Raw genomic sequence first — 21,959 nt, forward strand, 5'->3', positions numbered from 1 at the left:
CATATGTGGTGTAATTTATGGCTGTCACTCCCATAGTGCCAGATGAAAAATGACTCATGTTGCTACAGATGGAGTGATGCTAATCGTACTTTGTGACCACTTATTGTGGAGATGATGAACCTGCACGCTCACGATAGTCAATGTGTATTGAGGGTATGCAATGGATTTATTAGTGTATTAGCTTAAAGTCTAGTAGTACACAATTTTGTTTTGTATATCACACATGAGGGCCCCGCCCCTCAGAATTGGACAAATGTGTGGACTGGTCCAATATATTCAATGATGTGGATGGCATCGACAGAATGTGGGGGCTGAGGGGCACACTACAGTGAGTGGCCTTTTACACACAGGCGCATCCTTTTGTGGCTCGCAGGTGCCTCTTCACCTCCACTTCGGCTTCCCATCAGCTATTCCTTCCCCTGCTACCTTGGCAGGCCATGGCTATAGAGACATAATAAGTACGAGTTACTGCTTTTTTTTATGGCAAACGCATATTAGAAACTGTAATTATTCTACTTGTTGAAACCTCAGTCTGCCAAGCATGACCACACTATAATTTTATACAAACTAATTCAGACAGGAAACTTAGCAACGTCATTGGCCGGACTCTGTCTCCACCTATGGAAGATTCTCCTAAAATATCAGGACATTACTCTGAAAACTTGATAAATCTTTCCTCTTTAGTCCTGTACAAATTATTACAAGTGTATATACTAATAGGCATAATTGCAATCTACGCACCTACTAAAAATAATAAAATTGGAGGCGGACAAGAGTAGAGAAGTGAGCCAGTGGAGAAGTTGCCAATGGCAACCAATCAGCATTGAAGTAACATTCATAATTTGCATACTATAAAATTATACATAGGTGCTGACTATTTACCATGGGTATCTTCTGAACTGGCTCACTTCTCCACTCTCATCACTGCTTAGTATATCACACCAATGTCCCTAAATCTACCCATGTTGTCTGTAATAGTGCCAGAGGCATAACTAGGGTTTTCAGAGCCCAGGGTAAGATTAAGAATGCCCCCCACGCCCCACTCCCCCATAAAGTCAAATATGTGTGCGTGCCAAAGGACAAAAAAATGGACGTGCCCACATACCAGAAGGGGCATGGCCACTGAAAATGGAGTGTGCCAACATGACACACCACCTGTTTCTCATCACACAGGGAGCATTCTTTTCAACACCACATGCACCTTACCTTATCAATGGTTTCTCACAATGTGGAACCTCTGAAAAAAATGTATCCTCTAAGGCAGACGGCGTCTTTAGTCGCTATTCACTATTCATGTAGGAGATCACATCGTCCAGAAGATTCCTGTTTGTGTAGGAATATTAACAAAGTCATCATCATCATACAACAGCAGTTCAACCAGACTTGTGCCAACTATGTCACATTCTGCCCCCTGCATCTCTCAGCCAGACCATCTCCCCCCTGCGTCTCTCAGTCACACCATCACCTACCCCCTGCATCGTCTCTCAGCACACCATCATCTACCCCCTGCATCGTCTCTCAGCACACCATCATCTACCCCCTGCATCGACATTCAGCATGCCATCATCTCCCCGTGCATCGTCTCTCAACACACCATCACCTCCCCATGCATCGTCTCTTTGCAAATCATCATCTCCCACCCTGCATCATCTCTCTGCACACCATCGTCTCCCACCCTGCGTCGTTTCTCTGCACACTATCACCTACCCCATGCGTCATCTCTCTGGACACCATCATCTCCCACCCTGCGTCATCTCCCTGCACACCATCATCTCCCACCCTGCGTCATCTCTCTGCACACCCTCATCTCCCACCCTGCGTCAACTCTCTGCACACCATCATCTCCCACCCTGCATCATCTCTCTGCACACCATCGTCTCCCACCCTGCGTCGTTTCTCTGCACACTATCACCTACCCCATGCGTCATCTCTCTGCACACCATCATCTCCCACCCTGCGTCATCTCCCTGCACACCATCATCTCCCACCCTGCGTCATCTCTCTGCACACCATCATCTCCCACCCTGCGTCAACTCTCTGCACACCATCGTCTCCCACCCTGCGTCGTTTCTCTGCACACCATCATCTCCCACCCTGCGTCATCTCTCTGCACACCATCATCTCCCACCCTGCGTCATCTCCCTGCACACCATTATCTCCCACCCTGCGTCATCTCTCTGCACACCATCATCTCCCACCCTGCATCGTTTCTCTGCACACTATCACCTACCCCCTGCGTCGTCTCTCTGCACACCATCACCTACTCCCTGCATTGTCTGTCAGCACACCATCACCTACTCCCTGCATTGTCTGTCAGCACACCATCACCTACCGCCTACATCATCTTTCAGCACACCAACACCTACCCTCTGTGTCATCTTCCTTTCGCACACTATCACCTACCCTCTACGTGGTCTCTCACCACATCATCACCTCCCCCAGCATCGTATCTCAGCTAAACCATTATCTCCCCCTGTATTGTCTCATCCATCATTCTATGTCTCCCTGTGTCCACCCTCTCCCACTCCCCTTTAGTCTATGCCTTTCTGTGTCTCCTTCCTCCCCCTTCATTCTATGGCTCCTTCTGTGTGTGCCTTCACCTTCATTTTATGGGGGATATTCAAATGTTTGAAAAGTCAGTTGGGAGTCTGCTTTTTCCTATCTAATAATCAGGAAAAAACAGACACCCAACCGACTTTTCAAACATTTGAATTCCCCCCTATGTCTCCCTGTGTGTATCTCTTCACCCCCCTTACCTTCAGCCGGGTGCCGGGGAGGATGGGGGGGGGGGGAAGGGGGGGCAGTGAGGCTAAGCAGCGGGCTGAAGCACAGGGACCATGAAGCTGGTATCACGCTCCCTGTCAGCAGTAACCCTAACAGAGTGTGAGGGAGACTGGAAGCTGCTGCTGCAGTAACACCGCAGAGCACCAAGGGTCTTGCTCGGCAGCGCAATCATAACGGGCAGGATGGTAGCAGCAGTGCAATGGCGGAGGCGAGGGCGTTGCGGGTACAGTGCCCTGGCCGGCAAACACACACCCTCTGCTGGGCCTGCCACAGCGCCACGTACCCTGCTTGCCTCGCTTTAGTTAATCCACTGAGTAGTGCAAATCCCTCTAATAAACTCAGTACTACTGTACCAATCCAGTGACGTTTAGCTGATCATGCATGCAGAGTAACCCTTGTATGCATTACCTATTCATTAGTAACACGTTGTATATTATTCCATGGAAGGATTTTAAACCAGTTATGAATTATTGTACATCTTTATTTACGTTTCATATATCATATATTTATATAACAATACCATGCACTATGACTGTCACATGGAACGATTTTTGGAATAATAATATGAAAAGTCTGTTTGCTCCCTGAAATGTATACTCCTTTCAGACTAGCAAAAATTTCCCGGGTTATTGCATGTGAACGCGCATCAGCCTGGGATTGTGCCTAGTCTGAATGGGTCCTAAAGCAATATCCCAGGTCGAGCGTCCTGGCATTTCATCCCAGGTCGTGACCTGGGTTGAAGCTGGAATTGACCCGGGATGCGTGCAGTGTGAACGGGTAAGCCGGGTCAAGGCGATCCAGCACCCGATCTCTGCACAGGAGGAGGCGATGCTTGGAGATGATCATCTCCAAGCACAGCCTCCACTAGCGTCAGCGGTGACGTCACCAACCTAGCAATATGCCGGGTCAGGCCACAAGTCTGAAAGGGGTCTCAAGCCGGGTCGCACCTGGGAAGCACCTGTGTACACATTCCCGGGTTCGACCCGGCTAAGTGAGTCTGAAAGGGGTATTATTTTAAAGTCAAGTGGGCTTATTTAATAATACAGAGCAAAAAGCAACAATGTGCTGTAAACAAAACAGAGATCAGCTATCATTAGTCTACTGTATAGTGCTCAAATCTGATATATGAACAAGTGCTATGAGTAACATGGTCTGTCCTTTACACCATGTAATCAGAAAAGCACTAAGATATTACATGCCATTTGTGAGGATAGGAAAGATCTGGACATTGGCCCTCATTCCGACACGATCGCACGCTGCACTTCTTCGCAGCGGTGCGATCGGGTCTGGAATGCTCATGCGCGGCATGCACATTGCGCACGCGCGTCCGACGCCGGGCAACGACGCTGACAGCAAAGAAAGCGGTTGCAGCGGCAACCGCAAGAAGGTTGACAGCAGGAAGGCGTTCCGGGGCGTCAACTGAAGCCGTTTTCAGGGAGTGGTAAGAAAACCGCAGGCGTCTCCAGGCGAACGGAGGGATGATGTCTGACGTCAAAGCCGTGACCATCATCGCTGGACCCGTCGCATAGGGTATGTCCAGGGCTGGTCTTGTTTTGTGTGAAAATTTTTTAGCATAGTAGGGCTGCACAAGTGATCGCAGCCCTGCTATGCTAAAATACACTCACCCATAGACGGAGATTAGTTGATCGCACCAGCAGCAAAAAGTTACTTGGTGCGATTAACTCGGAATGAGGGCCCTTATGTAATCACATGAATGAACGGAACATTTATTGTCTATTTCACTTTTCTGCAGATATTCTGAACTACACTCCAGAGATTGCAAATATTACCGGCAATGTGACCGACAGAGCATTTGTGCTGGTTCAACCAAACTGCATTTTTACTCCATTTACTACAGATAATGTGTGGCTGGTAGTTGCACTGAATACAAGTATGTATCATCCAATAGATATTTTATATTGCTTAAGTAAACAAATGTACTTGCAATATTATGTATTATGAAAATAAATTACTAATATAATAATAATAATAATAATAATAATAAAACGTTATTACATATTATATAGTATATTATAGTTTATGTATATAATATATGTCAAGAAGTATGCATCATGATGAAAAACAGATATTGGTGTATTATTTAGGGGGTCTACTCATCACATACCTGCCTACATTCCTGAAAGTTGCAGGAAACTCCCGAATTTCGGGAAGTCCCCCGCACCCCTGGAAGAGTAGATGACGAAGCGGACAGGAGGGGGAGAAAAGTACTGTAATTGCGGCGCTAGATGGAGGGGTCATGTCTTAGTTATGCAAATCACGTCATTAAGCCCCAGTCTTTGCCGCGGACCCGTGAATTGCATCATTTTACTTGTGGGAGCTGTAGCTTCGAGCAAGGGGGATTACAGACAGTGGCGTTGGAGGGGGCTCAGACAATGACTGCAGCTCTGAGCAGGAGGACAGGGGACAGTTAGTGACAGGGATGGGGGAATTGGGGGTTTGCAGCTGTGTGTGTGTAGAACGTTGCCCCAGCTATAAGACTGCTCTATCTCTCGGCATCCTGCCTGTCCTGTGCAAAAAGTATCCTTTGGCTCCGCAAAAGGAGCAGCTTTTTGATAGTTGTGGCAAATTAAAGTATCACGTTCAACAATTTTGAATTGAAGACTTGGGCTGATTCAAAGTTGATTGTAGATGTGTTAAAAAAATCACAGATACGATCAATTACTCTGACATGCGGGGAGATGCCCAGCACAGGGCAAGTCCACCCCGCATGCCGGAACCAGCCTTCTTCCCCCGCAGACATGAGAGAGCATCATATGGCAGCGATACTTTTGCATGTTTAGAATAGCCCTCTGCCTGCTCAGCCTAGCTGTGAAGACAGACGGCTACCTGCCATGTATGGGTCGCAGCGGCTGTTTGTGACATCACGCAGCTATTGCGTCCCGGCCTGCAAACGTCCGGACACGCCTGCATTGTCCAGACCGCGCCCCCCCCCTCCAAACGCTGCTACAATGCTCCTCTCTGCCCCGCAACCACCTCTGTTTGTTAATCAGGCAGAGGCGATTGCACAAGTGAGATGCTGTCGCATCTCACTGTGTGTACACATGCAGTGCGGCTGCTGCGCGTGCGCACACTTCACCGTGCTTCAGCCTGCTGTGGTAGCAACGTCCAGGTCTAAATCGGGCCCTTAATATTAAAATATGATATGGCAAATTTACATTATATTTATAAGGCATGTGCTGACTGACTGTATTTCTCTTACATCCTAGAGGATACTGGGGTCCCATTTAGTACCATGGGGTATAGATGAATCCACTAAGAGCCATGGGCACTTTAAGAATTTGATAGTGTGGGCTGGCTCCTCCCTCTATGCCCCTTCTTCCAGACTCAGTTTAGAAAATGTGCCTGGAGGAGCCGGTCACGCTTATGGAAGCTCCTGAAGAGTTTTCTGCATTTATTTTATATGTTTGTTATTTTCAAGCAGGACTGGTTGGCACCAGCCTGCCTGCTTCGTGGGACTTGGGGGGGAGGGCAGGGGGGAACGGCCCAACCTCTTAAAGGGTTAATGGTCCCGTTCCCTGTTGACAGGACACTGAGCTCCTGAGGGAACTATTCGCAAGCCCCACCATGGCGAGCATACATTCCTGCAGCACGCCGCCACCCCTAACAGAGCCAGAACAGTGAAGAGTGGTGAGTACTAAGCCGGTGTCCCGGTTAGCAGGTCGCCGGCCATTTTGGCGGCATGAGGGTACGGAGACGCATGGCTTTTAACCGGGGTGGAATGCGTCTCCACACAGTACACAGCTGCGTCTCAGTACACTGTACACAGGGGTCATTTTCGAGTTGATCGCTCACTAGCACTGTTTAGCAGCCGTGCAAACACATTGCCGCCGCCCACTGGGGAGTGTATTTTCACTTTGCAGAAGTGCGCTTGTGCAGCAGAGTGCCTGCAAAATATTTTTGTGCAAAACAAGACCAGCTCTGTAGTTACTCTTCGTGTACGTTGATTCTAACGACTGAGGGACGGCTTTTGACGTTATACATCCGTCAAACGGACGTGCATTTTTTCTGCCATGCCTGCATTTTTACAAACACTCCCTGAAAACGGTCAGTTGCCACCCAGAAACGCCCACTTTATGTCAATCTTCCTGCGTTCGGCCGTGTGACTGGAATGTACATTAGACTCTGTGCAAACCCACGATGCTCATTGTACCTGTACGACACGCCTACGCATTGCGGTGCATACGCATGCGCAGAAATGCAGATTTTTAGCCTGATCGCTGCGCTGCGAACAACGGCAGCTAGCGATCAACTCGGAATGACCCCCACAGTACCCACACTGGCAAAAACAGCCTTAAAACGGTTTTCTCTCCATTTTAAGCACCAGATTACCTCAGCCAGTATAAAAAAAAGAGGGAAGACCATGCGCCATTGAAGGGGCGGGGCCTTCACTATGAGCGGATCCAGCAGCTCACCAGCGCCATTTTCCCTCTGCAGTGGACACAGACGCTGACTGACAGGGATGTGCAGCTCCTCCGGAGAGACTGCAGATTACCTCAGCGGTACCAGGGGGGGAGCGATTATTAGTGTACTAAGTCTCCTATCAGGGTACTTAGTCTGTGACCCGGCTAAGCTTGGCATTAGCGATAAGGGCGCGGTGGGGGCTGGCTCCAAATAACTCTGTGTCTCCCTGAAGGGCTCTTTGTGGGTTAATTGTGCTTAACCTTTTCCTATGTGTGTGTGTGCGTGTGTGTGTGTGTGTGTGTGTGTGTGTGTGTGTGTGTGTGTGTGTGTGTGTGTGTGTGTACTGTCACATTACATTATGTCAGGAAAAGAGTGTGCTTCTTGTACAACGGAGTGTTCCTCTTCACCAGGGGGCTAACTACTGGGTACTCAGGTAAGTGCACCTTCCCAGAATAGCGGGGCTGAACCAGAGTGGGTTAATTCCATTAAGGGAATGATCTCAAATATGTCTACAAAACTATCCCGCAATGAGAAAGAGACGCAATACTTAAGACAGACTATGTATGAGTTTATGAATAGAGACTCAGGGGGTCCTTCCGAGTTGATCACTCGCTACAACTTTTTGCAGCGTTGCGATCAGGTTAAATCTCGGTAAAACTGCGCATGCATATGCACCGCAATGCGCAGGCACGTCGTATGGGTACAAAGAGGATAGTGCTGGGCGATGGATTTAACGAAGAATCCATTCGCACAGCTGATCCAAGGTGATTGACAGAAAGAGGGCGTTTGTGGGTGTCAACTGATCATTTTCTGGGAGTGTTTGGAAAAACGCAGGCATGTCCAAGCGTTTGCAGGGTGGGTGTCTGACGTCAATTCCGGGACCAAAAAGTCTGAAGTGATCGCAGTGGCTGAGTAAGTCCAGAGCTTCTCAGAAACCGCAAAAAACTTTTTTTGTGCCGTCGGCTGCAACAGCGTTCGCACACTTGCAAAGCATAAATACACTCCCCCATAGGCGGCGACTATCTGATCGCAGCGCTGCAAAAAGTTGCTAGCAAGCGATCAACTCGGAATGACCCCAACAAACCAGCATCTCAATGCCCTCCCATTTGTCCGCAAAAATGATCTCTGGCCCATATCCTGCAGTCTGACTCTGACGCTGACAGGTCAGACATGGAGGAGGGTGAGGTGGATTTGGAGGGGGGGGGGGGGGGGGATGCTACTCTGTCACAGGGTATAGAGGCTCTTATAGAAACTATCAGAGATGTTCTGCAAATTCCTGATAAGGTGTCAGAGGAGTCTGAGGAATCTTATTTTAATGTAAAGAAGTCCTCAGTCACTTTTCCTGCATCAAAGGAATTGAATACCATGCTTGAAGAACCGTGGGTTAATCCTGATAAGAAATTTCAGATCCCTAAAAGGTTGCTCTCATCTTTTCCTTTTCCTATGGAGGATAGGAAAATAATGGGAAAATCCACCGATAGTGGACGCATCAGTCTCTAGGCTGTCACGAAAAATTGTATTGCCTGTCCCTGGTGCAGCCTCCCTAAAAGACACGGCTGATCGTAAAATTAAGACTACACTCAAATCACTGTACACAGCTGCTGGGGTGGCCCAGAGACCCACTATTGCATGTGCGTGGATCACAAAAGCCATTGCTAAATGGTCAGGTAACCTAATTGAGGGTTAGATTCCTTGTCTAGGGGGGATGTTGTTTTACTCCTGCAGCATACACAGGACTCTGCGAACTTTATGATGAAAGCCATAAAAGAGATTGGTTTGCTTAATGCACGCACCACCGCTATGGCAGTGTCAGCACGCAGGGGCTTGTGGCTACGCCAGTGGACTGCTGATGTGGACTCCAGGAAAGGCGTGGAAGGCCTACCATTCACAAGAGAAGCCTTGTTTGGAGACGAACTAGACAAATGGATCTCCAAAGCTACTGCAGGTAAGTCTACGTATCTTCCTTCCGCAGCTACCCCAGCCAGGAAAGCTTATTCAGCTTCAAATTTACAGTCCTTTCGGACAGCCAAGTTTAAGGGAAAATCCAGAGGTGCTTCTATGGCCACCAGAGGCGCAAGAGGTAAACCACACAAACCAGCAACGGCAGGTGCTCAGGAACAGAGCTCAGGCTCTGCTTCCTCAAAGCCTTCAGCATGACGGTGGACCGCGATGCCTGGAGAACTGTCAGGTGGGAGCCCGACTAAAATTCTTCACTCACATCTGGTCAAATTCGTGCCATAATCCCTGGGTCATAAATCTTATTTCCCAGGGCTACAGACTGGAGTTCCAAGAGTTCCCACCTCACAGATTCTTCAAATCAGGCTTACCAGCTTCACAAGAGGCAAGTATAACTTTACAGCATGCCATCCAAAAACTGCACTCATTGTTCCAGTTCCACCTCATCTGCACAATAAGGGGTACTAATTCAACTTGTTTGTAGTACCGAAGCCGGACGGTTTAGTATGACCAATTCTGAACCCCAAGTCTTTGAACCCGTTCTTAAGAGTGTTCAAGTTCAAGATGGAGTCTCTGAGAGCAGTGATCTCAGGTTTGGAGGAAGGGGAATTCCTAGTGTCTCTGGATATCAAGGATGCGTACCTTCACATTCCGATCTGGCTGTCTCATCAGGCTTATCTACGGTTTGCACTGCAGTACTGTCACTACCAGTTCCAGGCCCTGCCATTTGGTCTCTCCACGGCACCGAGGGTGTTCACCAAAGTGATGGCAGAGATTATGTTTATACTCTGCAAGCAGGGAGTGAACATATTTCCATACCTGGACAGTTTTCTGATAAAGGCGCCGTCCAGGGAGAGGTTGATGGTCAGAATTGGTCTCCCAACCAAACTTCTCCAGGATCACGGGTGGATTCTGAACCTTCCGAAATCTCATCTAGAGCCAACACAGAGGCTCCCATTCCTGGGAATGATACTGAACACAGAGTTGCATTGGTAATCCAGTCGATGATTTGAGATGTCTTGAAGCCAACCCGGATATCTGTGCATCTATGAATTCGCCTTCTGGGGAAAATGGTGGCTTCTTACGAGGCACTTCAATACGAAAGGTTTCACGCAAGACCCTTCCAGCTCGATCTGTTGGACAAATGGTCCGGATCGCATCTTCACATGCACCAGAGGATCCGTCTGTCACCAAAAGCCAGGATATCCCTTCTGTGGTGGCTACAGATTTTCTCACCTCGTCGAGGGTCGGAGGTTCGGAATTCAGGACTGGATCCTGTTAACCACGGACGCAGAGATTGGGGAGCCTCAGAGGTTGGGGAGCTGTCACCCAGGGGGTGCAGTTTCAAGGAATATGGTCAAGTCAGGAAGTCATCCTTCCAATTAACATTCTGGAACTCAGGGCCATATACAACGCCCTTCTGCAGGCATCCTATCTTCTTCACGATCGGGCAATTCAGGTCCAGTCGGACAATGTGATGGCTGTGATGTACATAAACCGACAGGGCGGAACGAAAAGCAGAGATATCAGAGGTGTCAAGAATAAAACTCTGTGGCGTTGTCAGCGGTCTTCATTCCGGGAGTAGACAACTGGGAAGCAGAATTCCTCAGCAGAAACCTGCACCCAGGGGAGTGGGGCCTTCACCCGGAAGTGTTCAGGTGCTTAACACGTCAGTGGGGATATCCACAAATTGACATGATGGCCTCTCGTCTCAACAAGAAGGTCAAGCGGTATTGTTCCAGGTCAGGAGACCCACAGGCAGTGGCGGTAGATGCTCTGATGACTCCATGGGTCTATCAGAGGGTGTACGTGTTTCCTCCACTTCCTCTGATCCCAAGAATTCTCAAAAGAATAAAAAGGGAAAAGGTTCAAGCAATACTCACTGCTCCGGACTGGCCAAGAAGGGCCTGGTACGCGGACATTCTGGAGATGCTCCTCGATGATCCGTGGCCTCTACCTCTTTGCGAGGATCTTCTGCAACAGGGCCCGTTCATCTATCAGGACTTACCGCGGTTACGTTTGATGGCATGAAAGTTGAACGGCTGATTCTAGCCAGAAGAGGGATCCCTAACAAAGTTATCCCGACTATGATCCAAGCCAGGAAGGGGGTAATGTCTAAACATTACCACCGTATTTGGAAGAAATACGTACAGTATCTTGGTGTGAGAGCAGAACTTATTCTGCTGTGGAATTTCATCTGGGACGTTTCCTGCCTTTTCTGCAGGCAGGTGTGGATGTGGGCCTCCGTCTGGGCTCCATAAAGGTCCAGATTTCAGCCTTGTCCATTTTCTTTCAAAAACAATTGGCTTCTCTCCCTGAGGTCCAGACATTTTTGAAAGGTGTTCTGCGCATCCAATCTCCCTTTGTGCCTCCCACAGCACCTTGGGATCTCAATTTGGTGCTGCATTTCCTCCAGTCGGACTGGTTTGAACCAATACAGGAGGTGGACGTAAAATATGTGGAAGAACGTCACACTGTTGGCCTTGGCTTCAGCAAGACGTATGTCAGAGCTGGGGGCTTTGTCTCACAAGAGCCCCTATTTAATTTTCCATGAGGGCAGAGCTGAACTCAGAACTCGTCAGCAATTTCTTCCTATAGTGGTGTCTGCGTTTCACATCAACCAACCTATTCTGGTTCCGGTTATCACTGACACTTCTGCTACTTCAAAGTCTTTGGATGTTGTGAGGGCCTTGAGGGTATACGTAAAGAGGGCAGCTTGTCACAGGAAATCCGACTCGCTGTTCGTTCTACATGACCCCAATAAAATTGGGTGTCCTGCTTCAAAGCAGTCAATTGCACGTTGGATCAGGCTCACTATCCAGCATGCTTATTCCACGGCAGATTTGCTGGTTCCAAAATCTGTACAGGCCTACTCTACTATGTCGGTGGGTTCTTCTTGGGCAGCTGCCCGTGGTGTCTCGGCTTTACAGCTCTGTCGAGCGGCTACTTGGTCTCGTTCGAACACGTTTGCTAAGTTCTACAAGTTCGATACTTTGGCCTCTGAAGACCTTCAGTTTGGTCAATCAGTTCTGCAGGAACCTCAGCACTCTCCCACCCGGTTTGGGAGCTTTGGTACATCCCCATGGTACTAAATGGAACCCCAGTATCCTCTAGACCACAGGTTCTCAAACTCGGTCCTCGGGACCCCACACAGTGCATGTTTTGCAGGTCTCCTCACAGAATCACAAGTGAAATAATTAGCTCCACCTGTGGACCATTTAAAATGTGACTGTGAGTAATTAATACACCTGTGCACTTGCTGGGTTACCTGCAAAACATGCACTGTGTGGGGTCCTGAGGACCGAGTTTGAGAACCCCTGCTCTAGACGTAAGAGAAAATAGGATTTTAACTACCTATCTGTAAATCCCTTTCTCTTAGTCCGCAGAGGATACTGGGCGCCCGCCCGGTGATTTGTTCTTCCTGCACTGTTACTTGGTAAGTATTGTTGGTTCAGCTGTTGCTGTTCCTATTTAAAGTTGGGTTAGCATAGCTTTCCTCTGTTTTGCGTGTGCTGGTTCGGAATCTCACCACTATCTTTATCTATCCTTCTCTCAAAGTATGTCCATCTCCTCGGGCACAGTTTCCTAGACTGAGTCTGGTAGGAGGGGCATAGAGGGAGGAGCCAGCCCACACTATCAAATTCTTAGAGTGCCCATGGCTCATAGTGAACCCGTCTATTCCCCATGGTACTAAATGGAACCCCAGTATCCTCTTCGGACTACGAGAAAAGGATTTACCGGTAGGTAATTAAAATCCTATTTTTCACTATTCCTTTTATTATTTTATGAACATTTCATTGCAGCTTTTTTAAGTCTAAATGATACAGAGCTTGGAACTCCATCTTCATATACTTCGTTCATGAATGGTGAGACTTCTTATTATCGTACTTTACTACTCGCTACTGGACAATACCCATGCTTACTCAATTCTACAAACTCAATGTATTTGCTACAAATTGGCTCTGAAACAAACTGCACGGGAAATTTGTTCTGCAATGGTCCATTAAATGCAAATCATACATACAGGTAAGAAATATTTTTAACATTTTCGTTATATAATTTCTATTAATTCATCAAAAGCCTGAAAACCTCATTTAAAATGTTTCATATACTGTACATTGGCCCTCATTCCGAGTTGATCGGTCGCAAGGCGAATTTAGCAGAGTTACACACGCTTAGTCTACGCCTACTGGGAGTGTATCTTAGCATCTTAAAAGTGCGAACGAAGTTTACGCAATATTGCGAACAAAAAAAACTTAGCAGTTTTAGAGTAGCTCCAGACTTACTCTGCCTGTGCGATCAGTTCAGTGCTTGTCGTTCCTGGTTTGACGTCACAAACACTCCCAGCGTTCGCCCAGACACTCCCCCGTTTCTCCGGCCACTCCTGCGTTTTTTCCGGAAACGGTAGCGTTTTCAGCCACACGCCCATAAAACGCCGTGTTTCCGCCCAGTAACACCCATTTCCTGTCAATCACACTACGTTCGCCGGTGCGAACAAAAAGCCGTGAGTAAAAATCCTTTCTTCATAGCAGAATTACTTAGCGCAGTCGCAGTGCGAACATTGCGCATGCGCTCTAAGCTGATTTTCACTGCGATGCGAAAAAAAAGAACGAGCGAACAACTCGGAATGAGGGCCATTGTCAAACATATTTTGTCTTTTGTGTGACGGTTCGTGGTATGCTCGACCGGCGCTCAGGAGACCGGCGGTCAGCATACCGACGCCGGAATCCCGGCAGCAGAATCCCAGTGGGAGGAGGGGGGGTGAGTGCAGCAAGCGCCTTGCGGGCTCGCTGTGTTCACCACGCTACGGGCTCAGTGGCGACCTGCGGTTGCCATGGTTTCTATTCCCACTCTATGGGTGTCGTGGACACCCATGAGTGAGAATAGAACTTGTTGGTCGGCATGCCGACCGTCGGAATTGTGAGGGAGCGGGATGTAGGGGGAGGTTATATGACCGTCGGTCTCCTGACCGCCGGTCAGATGAACACATCCCATGTGACGTCTGTGTGTACACCTGAACAACCATGTTTGCATAACATTTGTGCTAAATCTGACTAATAAAGCCACAAAAATGTCCACCATTCCAGACTGATTCCACCCATACATGCAAGAAGGCAAGGCCACCTTAAACATGTACCATTAATAAAGCCAATAAGACAGAATACAGGGCACAATAATCAGCCAAGCACATTACCCATATTATCCATGGTACCATGAATACAAGACACAGTAATCAGCAAAGCAGCTTTTTAAGGAAGATGATTAGCTGCAAGTGTTGCATCTGGAATACACAGTTACTGAGAAGGTCACTGCACTTAATAATAGCCACTAGTGGTAGAAATGCAGACTAAGGGGAATATTTTTAATGTCACAATTTCTACACTCTCCTGGGAATGTAGAAATTGCGACATTCATCAAACTCCGAAAAAGCATTTTTTTTCGGAGTTTGAAAGAGAAACTTTGCGCCATCCTGAGATGACATACAGCTTTCAGAATGTGTTCACAAGCTGCCGTTTACATGGCAGCTTGTGCAGCAGAGGGGTGGGGTGTCTGTGGCTGCAGCGATGCAGGGGACCACCGCTGCACTGTCTATGCGGCAGCCGGCCAGCCCTGGGACAAAGGTGCTGATAATGTCGATTTTATCTTAAAACATAAAGCTATACCTTTAAACACACTTTTAACATGGAGCCGCTGCGGCCGCTAGACTTAACGTGCACTCTACGTACCTTTTACGCTATTTGCGTAAATGAGTCCCGTACCATGTACGGACTCTGCGTACAAACGCCGCGCTGACGATACAAAGTACTCGCAGCGCGTACACACACAATTAATACACGTTTAAACCTTATACAGTTAGGCAATGTAATACACTTTAAACCTCAGCAGGGAAAAGAGGACACAACACCGATTTGTAGTTAATCACTGGGTTCCGACACCACAGAGTAATATTTCTGAAAGGGGGTTAACAATACAAATTATGCACTACAATACAACAGAGTAAATGGCTACAGTCAATGTACATACGTGAGAATATTCGCGTGCGCTTCCCGGTCCGGTCCTCCGCTATCAGGTTGATAGCGTTGAGAGTCTTGTGCCCGGCCAGGCTGCAACAGGCTTTTTATACAATACTTCCAAAAGCAATACAATGGATACTGTAATCCCTTTGTCCATTGGACACAGGGATGCACCTTTACAGTACAAGAGAGGTCATAGGTTGATTTGAAAAGGTGGGCAATGTCTTTCTCAACTGTTCTTGTGGGTGGCCTCCTCTGGATTCCCGCCGCATACATAATATACAGTAAATACAGTTTATATCTATATTCTGCTTCTGCACCTAACTATCCGCAGGAACATGCGATCTCCCGCAAACCAACACCGGAATATTACCCTTAAAATACCCTACAGCTGGATACCAAACACCACCTTATAACCTTAGTCTGTCCCCTCCTATCATGCAAAAGTGAATCCCTCTGTTCTGGAATCATTTAAACTGTTGATACTTTCTGATGTGGTGCAGGGGGACAATGTGTACAATGTGCACTTTTTGGATTAAATATGTAATGTTTTGATAGCTCTTCATGCGTTCACAAACTCCGCCGTAAATACCCACACCACGCGCAGGACCGCGGGAGCGACCATACGGAAATTGCGGATATGTGCACGCACGGCGGAACAAGTGCACGCGCAGTGGGCATGTGTGTGTATTTTGTACGTGATGTGTGCTTTGCAATATTTTTCAACTTTGACAGTCCACCCTTTGGCAGTCAACAATAACTGCCACTATCTAAACACTAAACAGAAAAATATCAATACAATATCTACAGACGATTGGATGGTAGGAGGAGAGTTGTAGGCGGGAAATATATGACCTAGTGGGATAGTAAAAAGCATGTATGTATGAATCCATGTCTGAGGGGCATGTATCATCGTGCCGTATATGTTCTAGAAAAGCTTTGAGGTATTGCGAAATATACATTAAATCCTTCTTATCCCGTATTAAGGGTCTGTAAGTGGGCCAACAAACACTACCGAGCTCTTTTCGGCTTCTTGTTCCAACAAATGTGGTGCACATTTAGTTGATGATACATGGAGGGGGAACATATGTGAGTGCTAGTATATGTGGATATCACCTGTCGACTATGTGTGTCATTAACTGAAGGTTGTAGAGATGAAGATAAGACAAAAATACATTCACATAACATTTTCATAAACATTCTTGGGTATGGTCGATGTCTTTTCTGGATGGGTGTATCTGGGCAGAGGGGGAGACAAAGGAAAAACGGGTGAAAGAAACAGGCCATGGAATTCATTTGCAATCCTTATCATAACACTGTCTCTATGGATGGATCATAACTTAAATCTGCTGCTATAACAATGCCCTCGCTCCTTAGACTCATCAAATTTGTGCCGTGCTTGCGCCGCGTCAGAATTCGAACACACCTAAATATCAAGCCAATAATTATGACGACTCCCAGGATACAAAGGAGAAACTTCCCTACACTCATAATAACATTTTGAGCCCACTCTCCTAATCCTGAGAACCAATTTCGTGGGTTCAACCATGAGACCCAGCCAGTCAGCTTATTACCCACAGCCGTCAGGGTAAGGTTGTGTCTCCTCCGGAACTCCCACTTCAACTGCAATATATCATCCATCTTTTGATTGATGATCTCTGTGGGGTCGTCAGTGCTGTTCGTGATATATGTACAGCACTTCACACCATATTGAGTTGCCAGAGTAACACAGTACCCACCCGTCACGGCTGTGATATAATTTAGGACCATCCTGTACTGAATCAGTTCCTTCTTGTAAGCTTGTAACTCCCTTCCCGTATACCTGAAGGTGTCGTCATACATCTCAGTGATATTATCTATCAAGTTCGCTAGCGCATGGATATACCTATAATTTATAATTCCTCTGGCAGTACGGGTGATGTCTAATGCGAGAAGGAATTGAATCCCGGTGGATTCGTGGATCAAATCAGAGGCTGCGTGCTCTGTCCTATCTATGAGGTGTCTCTTGATGATGTGTTCATAGTGAGTATGAGTATAAGGAGCCTGAGCACTGCGGTGAACATCTTTCATCTTATCATGGGTTAGGGTCATGACCTCTGGCAGTATTCTTCCAATATAACACAATCCCTCTGAACTCGGGGCAAGCTACTTGTACGCCTTCCTCCCACATATGAAATAGGCATCATCGGGGAGAACATAGGGGACAGAATATGACATCACCATATTACAAACTTTCCACGGGAAAAACCCAATCCCTAGTTCTCCCATCTGCTCAGTACAAGTATCGGGCTGGATGATATGAGCACAGTACCCTGGTGATACTTTTTCAACCCACATGGTCTTGCTTCCTCGAGTATACCTATACCGGAAATACCTCCCACTGTTGGCTATTTGGCGTACAAGTTCAGGGTCTATGGGTATCCTATCAGCTCTGTGTGAAAAGGTCATTGTCTGGTTATACCACATCACTTCCCAATTTCCCGGTTTTCGGTAATTGGAAATATTGAAACATAATAAGGATCTATCTACATGATACTGGTGGAGCTTCACACTAGGGGGCCTAGAAATATTGAATTTCTTGTCCAGCGGTCTCCCATCCCGTAATTCGAGTACCTCATCTATTGCTAAAGGGTACGGTACTAATCCTGACTTGCTCTGACCTTGAGGTACTTGTGAGCACACCCAGCATTCTGTCTGGTTTAAGACCTTACCCACTAGTGAGTGGTAATCACTCAATGGATGACGGTCCATGTCGATATTAAGGCTGGACTGACATCTCTGGATGCACCCATCCTCGACTATGTTCTCACAATTCCTACAAATGCAATTTTCCTCAGCCAATAACCCTTCACAGTGCCTCCGAGCTCCCTGACTACCAGAGCGCTTTCTGATGTGTGTGTATTTAGTACGCATCCTCTACAGACTACGAGAAAAGGATTTACCGGTAGGTAATTGAAATCCTATTTTTTTAATGATGAATATGCCCCTATGACTCCATGTAAAACTCCATAGAGACCATTAGTGGTGGGAGTGGATAAATAGCAAATCAAAGTGTGACAATGGGGCACAGTCATGAAAAAATTGTGCAATGAGAATTTTTAGTTTTAAATTCTCAGTGCATTATCTCACAATTTTTTCATGATTCACCATGGCCCCATCATAAAATGATCACTCCCGAAAAACTGTACTTTTTGCAAAGCCATTCTTTCGGGAAATGATAATTTTCCCCTCAGCAGGCTGCAGAATGGAGCACTGCAGCCACAGTCACCCTGACCCCCAGCCGCCTGCACCCCTTTGCTAGGTCTCTCCGGCTGCAGAAATAACTCTGCATTAGGCAGAATCTCCCCAGGGACATTCTGCCTAATTCAGAATTGATCGCTGCTGCAAATTTGTTAGCAGTTGGGCAAAACCATGGGGGTAATTCTGAGTTGATCGCAGCAGGAACTTTGTTAGCAGTTGGGCAAAACCATGTGCACTGCAGGGGAGGCAGATATAACATGTGCAGAGAGAGTTAGATTTGGGTGTGGTGTGTTCAATCTGCAGTGTAAAGATAAAGCAGCCAGTATTTACCCTACACAGAATCAAAATAACTCACCCAAATCTAACTCTCTCTGCACATGTTATATCTGCCTCCCCTGCAGTGGACATGGTTTTGCCCAACTGCTAACAAAGTTCCTGCTGCGATCAACTCAGAATTACCCCCCATGTGCACTGCAGGGGGTGGAGCAGATATAACATGTGCAGAGAGAGTTAGATTTGGGTGGGGTGTGTTCAAACTGAAATCTAAATTGCAGTGTAAAAATTAAGCAGCCAGTATTTACCCTGCACAGAAACAAAATAACTCACCCAAATCTCTCTCTCTCTGCAAATGTTATATCTGCCTCCCCTGCAGTACACATGGTTTTGCCCAACTGCTAACAAATTTGCTGCTGCAATCAACTCTGAATTACCCCCTTTATAACATGGATCTCTCTGAAGCCTTGGCGTCCCCCATTCAGGATGGCGAACAGTTTCACGTTCAAACTCCGAAAAAAATGCTTCTTCGGAGTTTGAGGAATGTCACAATTTCTACATCCCCCGGAGAATGTGGAAATTGTGACAATTAAAGGATGATGAATATGCACAACTGAGAGAGAGCATTTGAAGGCACTCTAAAACCTAAATAAAATATTTTCAATCTATAATTGTATTCTGGCAAAAGACCATGATATTTATACAAATATAACTTCAAGAAAAGTCAACATGCTATGCAGAAGAAACAAATTAGTACTGAATTGTTTTATCTAATTTATTGAATATGTTAAATGACCCTATCTGCCTTGGTTATTTTCTATGTCCCTTTGATTAATAAAAGTTTCACTAGCTTCCTTTTTTATTCATTTATCAGATTTGGGCTCCTATTTATCAATACTGGTTGATAAGAAAGATTTCTATTGACGACATATAACAGTGATAGAAAAATCTTCTTCATCCCAATCTGGCATTAAAATGGCGTCACCTTTTAAGGGTGGGTCACTTCTCATCGGCCAATGCCTTGTGCTTCCTCACCAGGCTAAAATCCTGATTGAAACATCAAGAGAGGAGTCCTCTTCACTCATTCATTCAGGGAGGAATAGCCAGACTCAGAGCTGGGTGGCTGAAAGGATCAGGGAACATAGGACAACTGCATATCGTGTGCATATCACCTATTGCGGTGGCTGCTCCGGCACTACAGCAGCGGGCTAGTGCAGCCTCCACCAGGGCATTGCGCTTTGGGTGATGGCGCTGGCTGCACCACCCTTCCTATAGTCCCGGTGTTCAAGATGTCATATGAATAAACTTTGTAAACAACAGTCACAACAGCAGTATTGCTACACAGTCATTTATTTCCCTCAGTACAGTATACAAAGATAATCATTGGCATACAGTGTGGGAATGTTTACTGGTATGTTTACTGGAATGTTTACTGGAATGTCTATTAGTATGTGCCAATTGTAGTTAGCATGCAGCAATTATTACTATTGATAATGTCGATTTTATCTTAAAACATAAAGCTATACATTTAAACACACTTTTACCATGGAGCCGCTGGACTTAATGTGCATTCTACGTACCTTTTACGCTATTTGCGTAGATGAGTCCCGTACCATGTAAGGACTCTGCATACAAACGCCGCGCTGACGGTACAAAGTACTCGCAGCGCGTATACACCCAATTAATACACTTTAAAACCTTATACAGTTAGGTAATGTAATACACTTTAAACCTCAGCAGGGAAAAGAGGACACAACACTGATTTGTAGTTAATCACTGGGTTCCGACACCACAGAGTAATATTTCTGAAAGGGGGTTAACAATACAAATTATGCACTACAATACAACAGAGTAAATGGCTACAGTCAATGTACATACGTGAGAATATTCGCGTGCGCTTCCCGGTCCGGTTCTCCGCTATCAGGTTGATAGCGTTGAGAGTCTTGTGTGTCCGGCCAGGCTGCAAATGGCTTTTTATACAATACTTCCAAAAGCAATACAATGGATACTGTAATCCCTTTGTCCATTGGACACAGGGATGCACTTTTACAGTACAGGAGAGGTCATAGGTTGATTTGAAAAGGTGGGCGATGTCTTTCTCAACTGTTCTTGTGGGTGGTCTCCTCTGGATTCCCGCCGCATACATAATATACAGTAAATACAGTTTATATCTATATTCTGCTTCTGCACATAACTATCCACAGGAACATGCGATCTTCCTCAAACCAACACCGGAATGTTACCCTTAAAATACCCTACAGCTGGATACCAAACACCACCTTATAACCTTAGTCTGTCCCCTCTTTTCCTGTAAAGGGGAATCCCCTTGTTCTGGAATCATTTAAACTGTTGATACTTTCTGATGTGGTGCAGGGGGACTATGTGTACAATGTGCACTATTTGGATTAAATATGTAATGTTTTGATAGCTCTCCATGCGTTCACAAACTCCGCGTAAATACCCATACCACGCGCAGAACCGCGGGAGCGACCATACGCAAATTGCGGATATGTGCACGCACGGCGGAACAAGTGCACGCGCAGTGGGCATGTGTGTGTATTTTATACGTGCTGTGTGTTCTGCAATATTTTTCGACTTTGACACTATATACCATAGAGTCTGCCTTCTATTGCAAGTCCCTAGTATTTACAAAAAAAAAAAGTTGAATGTTCTTATTTAACCACCAAATCTAAAATATTTTTATTGAAAATTTTTGTCACTTCTTTCTACATTTCAGAACAAAATTTATTTTGCTAGATAGTACTGGTTTATCTGCGGAAACAAAGTGGTCTACTGAAATTGTCCTGAAAACAGGTAAGAAAACATGTCGATTCCATAAAATTCAAGTTTAATTTTAACTACAGTGTTTCTCTGGGTTTAGTATGAAATACCTACAATCAAAATCCCGACAGTCAAAATACCAACAACAGTTGACCGGCTGTCAAAATCCCAACAAGGTCAAAATACCGACATTTAACATACCGACAAGGTGAAAATACTGACACTTAAAATGTCAACATGTCAAAAAGTCGACACAAGTTTTTAATTATTTTGTTGTGTACGTCGACATAGGTCAACATGGACACCGTATAAGTGAACTGCGTCCCCGCGCATGGCTCGCTGCACTTGGCACACTAGTATATTCTCCCTCCAGGTCCACTGGAATGGTAAAGTATGAACAAGTCGACTTTTTGACCTGCGACATTTTAAATGTCGGTATTTTGACTTTGTCTGTATTTTAAATGTCAGTATTTTGACCATGTCGGGATT

At 46.2% G+C, this 21,959-nt stretch overlaps 1 protein-coding gene across 1 annotated transcript in view; it reads left to right on the forward strand.

Annotated features, from left to right (window-relative positions):
- The window catches only part of LOC135050906 (uroplakin-3b-like), a 79,311-nt gene that overhangs the window by 24,770 nt on the left and 32,582 nt on the right, over positions 1–21,959 (forward strand). Inside the window, exons 2-4 of the mRNA XM_063957163.1 lie at positions 4,538–4,675; positions 12,966–13,188; positions 21,427–21,503. Coding sequence (XP_063813233.1) covers positions 4,538–4,675; positions 12,966–13,188; positions 21,427–21,503 — 438 coding nt within the window. The remainder of the gene's footprint in view (positions 1–4,537; positions 4,676–12,965; positions 13,189–21,426; positions 21,504–21,959) is intronic.

The sequence above is a fragment of the Pseudophryne corroboree genome, chromosome 2 (assembly GCF_028390025.1).
Source record: "Pseudophryne corroboree isolate aPseCor3 chromosome 2, aPseCor3.hap2, whole genome shotgun sequence".
NCBI lineage: Eukaryota > Metazoa > Chordata > Amphibia > Anura > Myobatrachidae > Pseudophryne > Pseudophryne corroboree.